The sequence below is a fragment of the Aplysia californica genome, unplaced genomic scaffold (genome assembly GCF_000002075.1).
Source record: "Aplysia californica isolate F4 #8 unplaced genomic scaffold, AplCal3.0 scaffold00218, whole genome shotgun sequence".
Taxonomy (NCBI): domain Eukaryota; kingdom Metazoa; phylum Mollusca; class Gastropoda; order Aplysiida; family Aplysiidae; genus Aplysia; species Aplysia californica.
In genome coordinates, this window is record NW_004797488.1 from 678,264 (window position 1) to 689,433 (window position 11,170).

At 41.9% G+C, this 11,170-nt stretch overlaps 1 protein-coding gene across 1 annotated transcript in view; it reads left to right on the forward strand.

Moving 5' to 3' along the window:
* LOC101848525 overlaps window positions 1–11,170 on the forward strand; it is a gene marked incomplete in the record, with an annotated part of 327,286 nt that overhangs the window by 88,390 nt on the left and 227,726 nt on the right. The window contains 2 exon segments of the mRNA XM_013083221.2: window positions 6,703–7,396; window positions 8,885–9,130. Coding sequence (XP_012938675.2) covers window positions 6,703–7,396; window positions 8,885–9,130 — 940 coding nt within the window.

The window sequence follows — 11,170 nt, forward strand, 5'->3', positions numbered from 1 at the left end:
TTTCAGTCCCCGAAATCAAACATTTAGAATATTTTTTTTGGTCACCGTTTATCACACGTTTGAGGTGTTTGATGAAAACAACTTAACAACGTACTGCGATATACCCTAATGCATGTCTGGGCCAAATTTAATTAGTCAAGCAAAGCAGAGATCAATTTGATAATAAAATATAGTGTGCGCCTGTCAGAGTCATCCCTCAAATAACATGTCAAACCATTATATTATTATAATGGAACAGGGATTTGGCGAAACTTTGTTCAGTGGCCACAGGGTATTACCGAGAGGCGATTGACCAGATCTTGTAGGAAGGGCGAGAAGCCCTTCGACAGCCTCTAGAGTCCACTCTATGTCACTGTCTCACTCGAGAAGGCTGGCCGATAAGCCCCCAGAACAGCCTTTGACTAGACCTATCAGTCTTCTGGGACGACCATACCCTTTCCTTCGGCTCTGGTTGATTGCTGAAATCATCCCCTCCATCTGTCTCTCTGTCACTGTCTGTGTCTGTCTCTCCCTCTTTCTGTCTGTTGTCTGTCTGTTTGTCTGTCTCTCCCTCTCCCCATCCACTCAAAAGGAAAAAAAAATCCTCTCCAGTCCAATCCCCCCTATCTCTCTCTCTCTCTCTCTCTGTCTCTCTCTCTCTCTCTCTCTCTCTCTCTCTCTCTCTCTCTCTTTCTTTCTTTATTTTTTTGGTCAGTTTTCGTATTGTGCTTATACTTGAACGTCTGTTATTGTTAATAAATAATATGTTTGCTGCTGTTTATTCTTTGTCTTCATCTGTATGTTTGTGTTTGTGTGCTTTGAGAAAAAAAAGGGGTGGGGGCTATGAGTGGATGGGTGTTAATGTGTTCGGGTGTTACAGTAGATCCATTTTCCGTTGGGAGACTATAAATATAGTTGGAATGCTATTTTACAATAATATGTATTTTTTTAGAAAACGACTTTACTTGTGAAAAGTAATGGAAATTTTGGAGAAGTGTTATTTTACCGAGTGTCTGTTCTGTTTCTAGGATATTTTATAAAGATCAGCACACCTCATACATCATCCTTACTATCATCATTATAAATAATTTATTACATGAGTTGTGGTGGTAGATCTAGCTCTATCCTACTAGTGGAACTGCCAAGTTGTAATCACGAGTTTTAACGAGTGATTACAGCTCTCAACTTCACAAGTAGGATAAATCATGGTCTACCACCATAACGAGTGTCATACATCTTTTTAATACATTATTGATATCAGCTGGCGAAAAAGATCCAGACTAATAAATTTCAAATGACCAGCCTATTGGACAAGAGGATTCATTCAAGAATATCACATGGAAGCACAATTGTCATGCCCGTCGAAGCCAAAGCGAGCACAAAGTATACGATTCAAAAGTTGAGCAATTAAGAAACTGCATATATAAATATATATAATCATCCATACAATAGAGATGGCTTTGAATTTAAACTTTGCAAACCAAATCAAACCAAAGATTAAGACTAAGAGTAAGAGTCGGTTTCCACGATAGAATAGTGCGTTGCACTAAAACACACCGCCGCACTCTGACGTAATCCCGGTTCACTATGGTGCGCAACATTTTGCTCAATATGGAATAAAATTAAAGGCAATGTAAAGAGTTGTGCCTATTCTCTATATTTGATAGCCCGGGCGACTATAGGGACTGTGTGAGACTGGTGTTTGGCACTTCATGTAGGCGCCTATGGTGAGCGCACTTTGCAGCGACGTTCTAATAGTGGGGGAAAGAGCAGGTGCCAGAACATAGCACGGTCTAGGAATACTATGATTCAAGTCTATACTTTGTTTACAAAAGGTTCAAAGGCAAATATAATGTGCGGAGTAATTTAAGGCAAAGTTTGATGTTTCACATGCGAAATACTCAGCTTAGATCTATATTTCACGTAACATATAACGATTTATTGCGCCAGAAGTGCAATGCTAAATCAACTTCAAGTATGGTGTAAAATAATGGTAGATCTATCTATTTTATATAAAAACTAAGTGTTGGGGGATATTCTGGTGTTTTATGCTCCTTCTTCCTCATCAAATAATTAATATCTCTTGTCTCTAACTCTCCCCCTTCTTTCTTTGTACACCTCTGCTCTATGCTTTGGCTTATGGGTGTGGCTTATTTGTTTCGCAAATGTCATAAAACTTTACTAAATCTGAGTGACAGCATACAGGTGTCGGTGGCGTAGCGGTTAGGCGCTTTGCTATCGCACGCAGGCGACCCGTGTGTGATTCCTGAGAGGGGAGAAATATGTATTGAGTCTCTCGGTCTTTCTGTTTGGATGTTTTCTTTCTCCGCCCGGGTTGTCCCTGGAAGGCAAAATCGGAGGTTTGCTTCCAAAATGATGCTCTAAATTGTGTCTATGGGGATGTACACGTAAATATAAAGAAAGAATGACAGCAGAAGCACACACTGTACCCCATTAACCGCGGTCCATTGCTCTGTAAACATTTCTCGCCCACATGGCCAATCATTCAAGAGCCAACAGTGTGCCACGCTGCTTGACATTCTGGAAAACAGCGCTTACACAGCACTCGACCGATGCCACATCCCGCCCCAAAGAAGAAAATGGCTGTAAAACTATCTAAAATAATAAAATATTGATTGGAAAAAATTGCCTACTGTTGAAAATATTGATTGAATGCAGTTAAAGTGTTGTCAAGTAAAAAGCATTTCAGTAAAAACAAGTACTAGCTTTTCGATTAAAGCTGAATACACTTTCTGAACAAACATTAGATGTCTAAATAGTGGGTGATTGGCGGGTGCTCTAGTGTGGTTTGCTCCTTCTCTCCTAGCAAACATCTATCGTCCTTATCTTTTCTTCTTCTTTCTTATGTTTGTTACTCTCTTGTAATATCTCTAATCTTCTGACGCTCATATGACCTAATGCACTTGCGAGCGCCGTAAAACCTCTACTAAAACTAACTGATCTTCCCTCCATCTTTTTGGGCTTGGTTACTCTCTTGTAACAAATCTAATCTTCGGTACTTATGTGACCTTATTGTGTTACACGTGCCGTAAAACACATGCTGAAAATTCAACGAACTCTAAATGCAGGCTGAAGTAGAACGATGCTTTATCTGATGTCTAGTAACACCCACTGCATTAGCCGTCACGTTTGTGGTATACTGGACATTTTTCCATTAAAAGCAAAGGCCTTAACATATTATATCGAGATCCCGTGGGTGGTTGGAGGGCGCCACATGTAGGTTTCAGTTCTTTACTTCCCCTGTCTGTCTATCTACTTTTTTCCAACACTAAATGACCATTATTGTGTCAATGTTCTTTTTAAAACTCAAACAAACAAACCGACAAAAAAAGAAACAAAAAACAAACAAACAAACTAACAAACGACTGTTATCATGTCATGTGCTTCTCTTCACTCAGACAAACAAACAGACAAACTTTATGACATTATTGTGTCAATGTGCTTCTCTTTACTCAAACAAACTATATGACTGTTATTGTGTCGAAGTGCTTCTGTTTACTAGAACTCAAACTCCGTTAGTGGGTGGTTGGCGGGTGCTCTGGTGTGGTTTGCTTCTTCATTTCTTTCAAACATCTCTTGTCCTTATCTCCCTCCATTACTTCTTTTTTTGTGTATGTTACTCTTTTGTAACTTGTAACACATAATCTATTCTTCGGCACTTATATGACCTTATTGTGTTGCAAGTGCGTGAAACTCGTACTAAAACTAAAATAAACTCCGTTATTTCCTCCTGACCTCTGACCTGACAGCCGTCCTGCGTGACGTGAGGGCCACTCACGTACGTCAGTGAGACAGTGGCACTCTCCTGAGCCTGTAGACCCCCCTGCTGTGTCGCCCCAGAAACCTGTCGCTCTGCCCGGGGTGCGCTGTGCGTCCTAAAAGTGGAGTGACGTAATAGCGAAGTTTTGGCTTACCCCCCCCCCCCCGGGTCTTTTTGTAAGCCATTTCTAATCTTTCAGTCTTCTTCTCCACTCTATCAGACAGACACTGAGGAGTGGAGTTAGCCGAGATACCACCGCCCTGGGTTGTGGGACAGATTATTCTGGTTCGAATCCCCAGATGGCGTCGAGTAGGAAAAAGACATATTTTTCTTTCTTGCCTTTCGGAAATACTTTTTATTATTTGAACAGGCGTCAGTGGTGTAATGGTTAGGCTCAACGCTGTGGCACACAGAGGACATGAGTTCAATTCCCAAGTAAAGATGTTACTGTGACTGTAATATTATCCGGTATCTCCATCTGTCTGCTGGGATGTTGTATTTCATTCTGCTTTGGTTGGTCGTGACAGGCAGGGTACTACGCAACCCTCCTCTCAAACGATCTAAATAATATTCAAAAGGAGTGTAAAACTTTTTTCCTCTACCTTTCCCTTCTGTCGATACCGACGGACGTCGGGCCAAGATAGAGTCTTCTATCTGCAGCAAGGCGATTGGTCTTCGTCGTTCTGTTTCAACCATTGTGTCCAAAGTTGCACCTCTGAAATGCCATAATGTGTTTTAAAAAGTGCACCATACGTTATGTAGAAATTACTCTGAACAAAAATAACCAAAAGGCAAAAAGAAATAGTTAAATTTGACATTCACATTTTGTTTTGTTTTTTAGCGGTACCAAAATGAACGTGCATGCAAGCTAACTAAACTGACGGGTGGTTGGAGGGCGCCTCTAGTAGGTCCTACTTTCCTCTGTTGTTTCTGTCTGTCCGTCTTCCTTTTTCACAGCACTAAATGACCATTCTTGAGTCGATGTGCTTCTCTTTACTCAAGGAAAGGGAATTAAAAAAACTAAAGAGATCTGCGTCCTGATAAATCCTACCTGCTAATGCCTACTAACCGGGTTACGGAACTGATGTCATGACATTGACACCCACCCTTTCTTGCCAAGGCTACACAGAAAACATGTTGACGCTCAAAGACAACAACAACAGGACTCATTACCCACCCTACATCCCCCAGGGTTTAAAAAATAGCACCTTTCTTTCACAGGAAACGAAGTGAGCTTAATCCTGTCTAGCTGGTTTGTGTGGTAACTTCATTAGCCTTCTAGGCTCCTGCGGCGAAATTATAATTGTTGTTGTCGATGTTGATGATAATGATGGTAATGGTGGCGAAGATGGTGATGACGCGGTTTTGTTTCCAAATCAATAATTGGCATCCGCATTTTTTTGCGTCTTGTTTTGAAAAGACTCGAGATCACTTCGTCGTTCGGGTTTGTGAGCCTGGCACGGAACATGGCTTTGTACCACAGCGTGGGTGAATGTGATCTAACCGTTCGCGAGTGATTGTGCGTTCCGCTTCTCTCTGAAGCTTGTTTCAGTGTATTCTTTTTATACCTTCCCTGATACTGATAACCTAATACCCCTTCTTGTCATATACCAGTGTCTGTAGTGTAAAGGCTAGGTGCTTTGCTGTCGCACGCATGAGGTTCGAGTTTGATTCCCGAGTGGGGAGAATTTTCATTTCGTGTTGCGGTCTTTCTGCTGGGATTTTGTGTCCCTCTCAGACGGGTTACACGAACAGGAAGGGTCGGAAGCCCATCTTGTAATTGATCCTAATATTGTCGGTGGGGCCATAGAAACACCTATATTAAAAAAGAAAACTCACGTCTATGAAGTTCGTGATAATCTAATAAACATTCATGCCATATGTAGTGATTGTGTGAGAGCTAGCTGTTAGCCAAGTAAGTATTACACTGGACTGTGATGTGTATGACCCAAGACCAAATTCCCAACGGCAGAATTTCGAACTTTAGTTGTCTAGTTTTCGAAGAATTTTTGCAATCTTGGCTCTGATCTAGTCTATCCAATTACTAAAATACCTGGAGGTGTCATCTGTGATTCAGAGGTTGACGTGTCCATCATTCACGGTCACGAGCTGCCGTTACACATTCTGCTATAGCCAGGCCAGCCCATGTTTTCATGATGCCTATCCTTGTTATTCTCTGTCTTCCCCTGTCTCTCCTGACCCACATCATGCACCTCTTTTGCAATGGTTTCGTGTCGCTTTAAGTGGTCAAAGTATTGCATTTTGTTTACATTCCATTTTATTCAGCAGGGATTTGTCTTGTGTAGGGAATCTGACACACCTCACAGTTCGTCTTTTTTGCTTTCCAACTTATTCACAAATCTCAAACGCAGCTTTATTGTTTTCAAAAATGTCGATTATTGCCGTTCGTGTGCCGGAACGTTTATTCCCTCTCAGCTCGAGATGGCAGGATTAAAGCAGAACGCCTTTTAAGTTATTTGAATTATGTCGATAAAAGCGTAAAGCAACTGTTGTCGCTATCTGTTTGTCTTACTTTTCTTCAGCACTAAATGACCATCAAAAGGTTTTAGTAGGTGGGTGTCGGGTCATCTGGTATGATTTGATCTTTTTGTCATGTCAAATATCTACCGTCTTTATCTGTCGTCCTTCTTTTTTGCGTTTAGTTACTCTTTTGTAACACCTTTCATCTTTGGCATGTATATAATCTACTTGTCACAAGTGCCGTAAAATTCGTACTAAAAGTAAATATTCTGAACTGCGTCATTGGAGTGTTAACATATGCATTTAATCGTATTCACACGACTACATCGGACCACAGTACAGGCCAATTTAATAACTTAAATCAGAAGTTGCTTAAAAAAATTATCAAACATAGTTTTATAATAATAAAAATAAATGTCTTGCCAGGATTTTAACACTGTTTTTTTCTTATTCTTCCTTAGATGAATCATCAGACCAAGAGGCGTGGCAAAGAGATTTTGACAGCCCACAGACAGACGAGATGGCGCCACCCATCGCCCCTCCCCGTCGTAGGGGCATAGACATGAAGACCAAGCTCAACAAAGCTGAGCACACTATCCCCTACACCAGCACACCGCTCGTCAACTCTGCCTTCCAGAAAGACTCGCTCTCGGAATCCCCTATCAAAACACCTGTAGGAGGGGACGTGCAACTATTCTCCACTCCAGGAGACTCTCAAAAACTAAGGTGCTCGACAGTCTCGCCTTCTGTTGTGTCGCACAATAACAATAACAATAAGAATAACAACAGGAATAACAACAACTTTATTGGTAAAAGCAACGGAGCCTACGATAGTGGATTGGGTGAAAGTTCTGTTGGAGGAACGTCCAGCGTCATCGGCAATCTTAACAACTCTGTGCCAGTGCCCAGCCCCCAGCCGCCCCCTATCCCCCCGCGAGGCCTCGCCAAGCTGTCTGTGAGGGCGATACTCAGCAGGAGCAGCAGCAGCAGCAACAACCAGCAGCAGCAGGACAACAGCCGGAGGCACGATGACCTTGACCCCAGCAGCACGTCGCTGACGTCACCAGGGGACTTCCCGACCGCGGTCGCCGCGGTGGTTGAGAGTGACGTCATAGGGAACCATTTTCCGCACGCGGAGGGGGGAGGGTTCAGCAGGTGAGGTCAAAATGGACTTATTATTATATCACCGTATGGCATAACGTTGAACAAAATACCATTCATCATCATCATCCGGTGCCTTGCCGACTGGCGTGGGCGATCATGGACCTTCACTTCACTCTGTCTGCCATGCAGCAATGGTGTCTGTTGTTCTTGCTGCTCCTAGCCATGTTGTCGTCTTGTTTAGTATATTTTCCCTCTGTCTGCCCCTGCCTCTCATTCTATCAAACTTGCCTGTTGTTACAATAATTATTCTCCAATGTTTCTTTCCGCATTGTGTGTCTGAAAAATTTGCCTGTCGCTTTCTTATATTAAATTTTTTTCGTCTTAAGCTGTCTTCTACAATTTGCTTCAACCAAGACTTTTTCATTTGTTTTTCTATCTGTCCCTGGGATACGTAGCATGCGTCTTATGAACCACAACTCTATCGCCACAATTTGTTCTTTCCAGCTGTTAATTGATTGTCCATGCTTCGCACTCGTATAAAAGGATTGGCTCGATGTAACTTCTCAGTACTCTTTTTCTCGTTTCCAGTAACAGATTGATGTTTGTTAGTATCTGTTTCATTTTGTGTAAGGTTGCTTTTGCTTGGCAAATGCGGCTTTTAATTTTGGTGTGACATCTCCCATCTGATGATATAATGATCCCCAAATATTTAAAATGTTCTACTTCCTTGAGGGTGGTACCATTAAAGACATCAAATATTAAGAGTAAAAAAAACCCCTGAAACTGTCACACGAACACACAGGCACCCCCCCCCCCCCCACACACACACACATATATATATATATATATATATATATATATATATATATATATATATATATATATATATATATACACGGCTGAAAAGGGTATTTAATAAAAATACGCCCCAGTCCGATTTCTGAGCGGGAAGTTCTTTTTTTTATATTGAATGTCTCGGTCTTTTTGCTGAGATGTTGTATCCCTTTCAGCCCATGCTGCCTCTGACAGGCAGGGTAGGAAACTCGCCCGCTACATTATCTAAATCTTGGGGGCTAGACACTTCCCATCTCACCAAGGAGACCAAATTTCAATTCCACAGCGGTATCGAGGATGTTGGTCTTTCTGCTACAATGCTGTATTCTTCTCAGCCTGGGTCGGTCCTGTCAGGCAGGGTTGAAGCCCACTGCATAAATTTAAAATGTCTAAATTGTGTCGATTAGGGCGTAAAAACTGCATTTAGATTCCAGTTTAGAAACAATAGCATTCTTAACTATACAACACGTCCCTCCCCCTCCGCCCATCCTCTCCCCTTCTTCTCTTTTCTCCCTCCCATCCCTCTCTCCATCTACCTCTCTCCATCCACCTCTCTCAACATCTCTCCTCTCCACCTCTCTCCTACCCCCTCCTTCCCTTTTCTCCCTTCTTCTTACTTAACATCCCCCCCCCCCTTTCCTCTTTCCTATCTCACCTCCCCAACGTGCTCCCTCCTCACCCCCTCCCCTCCCTTTTCCCACTCAGGTCTGCGAGCGGACCTAGCATGCAGTATGGCGAGAGCACCGCCAGCCGCCGTAGAAACTTCTCTTCCTCCTCCCTGCCTGTGTCTCTGATGGCGGCCACCATAGAGGAGGTGGAGGACGGCGACTACGTAGGGCTGGCAGGCCACGCCCACCACTCGGGTCAAAGGTCACACTCGTACGCCGGAAGTAGCACGCCGTCGCCGAGGGTTCCGCTCCGTGTGCTTCGGAGGGAGGCCAGAGTGTGCAGGTGAGCATTTCGCCAAGTCGCTGCCTTAGAATAATTAAGTTCTATCTTACATTTTGGGCTCATTTGAGTTACTAAGACCATGAGGTCAGAAACCAAAACCGAAAGATTATTCGGAGTCGGTATCAAGCTATCCATTTTGTGAAACTTAACATTTTTTATGTCAACCTGAGCAGATAGAACTTCTTAATTGTGTTGTAACAATGTGTCTATTGCTTGCTTTTCTCTTCTTCTCGTTCATCCATAAATTATGGACAGCCCAGTCTTCAGTGTGAATGCTGTTCCCATCAGATCTTCGAGGCTCCCCTGCAGTTTTGGGCAGTCTGTACAGGATTGGGCCAATATTTTGGGCTTACTAGACGACGTTCTTTCGGTTATTGTACGATTTCAAGCCATTTGTAACACAATTAGGCCATATAAGTGTTGAAGATTAGAGATGCAAGTTACGCGAAAAGGAGAAGAAACAGGGACATTAGAAATATTTGAAAGGAATGAAGGAGCAAACCGCAAAGAGCACCCACCAGCTACCCGGTGTCTCTTCTGTACTTGTTAAAGGGGTATTACTGGTTCTGTCAAATCTGACCGTTGCCCGTACTATTTTCATGCTGGATTTCGAAGATCACGTAGACATACATTTTTCCAAGATTGCAATATGTATTATTTTCTTATGACATAAAGAGATAGAATACATGGCAATTTGAACTGAACGTGTAATGGGCCCTTTAGGCTCTTTGTCTTTGAAAACAGAAAAGTGTGAGCTTAGTTCCCGCTTGAAGAAAGCATCAAACTGTACAGGAAATAGCTGACTGATTTTTATATTTGAAACGATGAAATGGCTGAAGATAGACAATGGTTCGGCAAATTGTGCGCCCTCGCTGACAAGACGGTTAGATTCGGAAACACCTTTTTTTCGGAGAAATATCGCTAAGTATCAGGACACATAATCTTTTTATTATATGGTTTGGTCTGTCTTTTTCTTCCAGAAAAAATACATCTCTTCGAACACTGCACAGTTATTTACGAAACGGTATCACAATAATTATATGTATCGTCCATCCCCAACAGGTGTGAGCCAAATGGCTTGTAAGTTTTAAAAAACTCTCCAAAACCACTCGATTTAGACAATGTTATGCATGCAAGGGATTAAAATAAAGAGTGATCACCGGTGCTGACTCGAGGTTATGGGTAATTTAAAGGGAACTTTTAAACAGCTTTAGGAGTCGACACTGAGATGTGTGGAATAGCGCTGTATGAACATTCAGAGTAAATCGGAAGGAATAACAATGAAATACTTGTATAATGTTTTTCTCATTATCATTTCCAGCGTGATGTTCGCTTTCCTACACTCGTTGTATTAGCAGGCAGCAAAGTATAATTCGGCAACTTTTGCTTTTCTTTGCCATGACATTTCTTCAATATTTTAACTGCGTCTGTATAACCATCAGAAAGAAATTGTTTAATTTCCGATGTGCATTGTTAACAATACCGACTTTGGCAGAGTCAATTTGAGTGGACTTTTTTCTTTCCACTTCTTTTGGAAATTACGCTGATCATCCAGAAATGGTTTTTTTAAAGCTGACTTCGTGTCAAAATGCTTTTCTTTATCTCAGACAAGCAACCAAAAAGATACTCGGGAGTTGTTGGTGGGTGCTCCGGTGTGGTTTGCCCCATTCAAATATCTATCATATTTATCTACTTTTTTATGTAACACCTATAATCGTCGGTATTTATAAGATCTAATTGTGTTGCAGGTGCTGTAAAACTGTCACTAAAACCAAACAGAAAAAGATACTAGATCTATGTCCCCTTGCAGTTCGTAGAAGCAAGACCTTCCTAAGACAATATGTGTAATACCGAGTTTTTGAAGAATGAAAATTAATCGTTTACTGAGACCGCTTGGCCGTCAGTTCTTGTGAAATATAACTCATCTCTCTCTTTACGCCTTCTGTTGCTTTTGAAATATAACACCTTCTTTTCCATAATTCATCCCAGTCTCTCCCTCCCTATTTCCTCATTATTTTTTACTCTCTATAACTCTCCCCT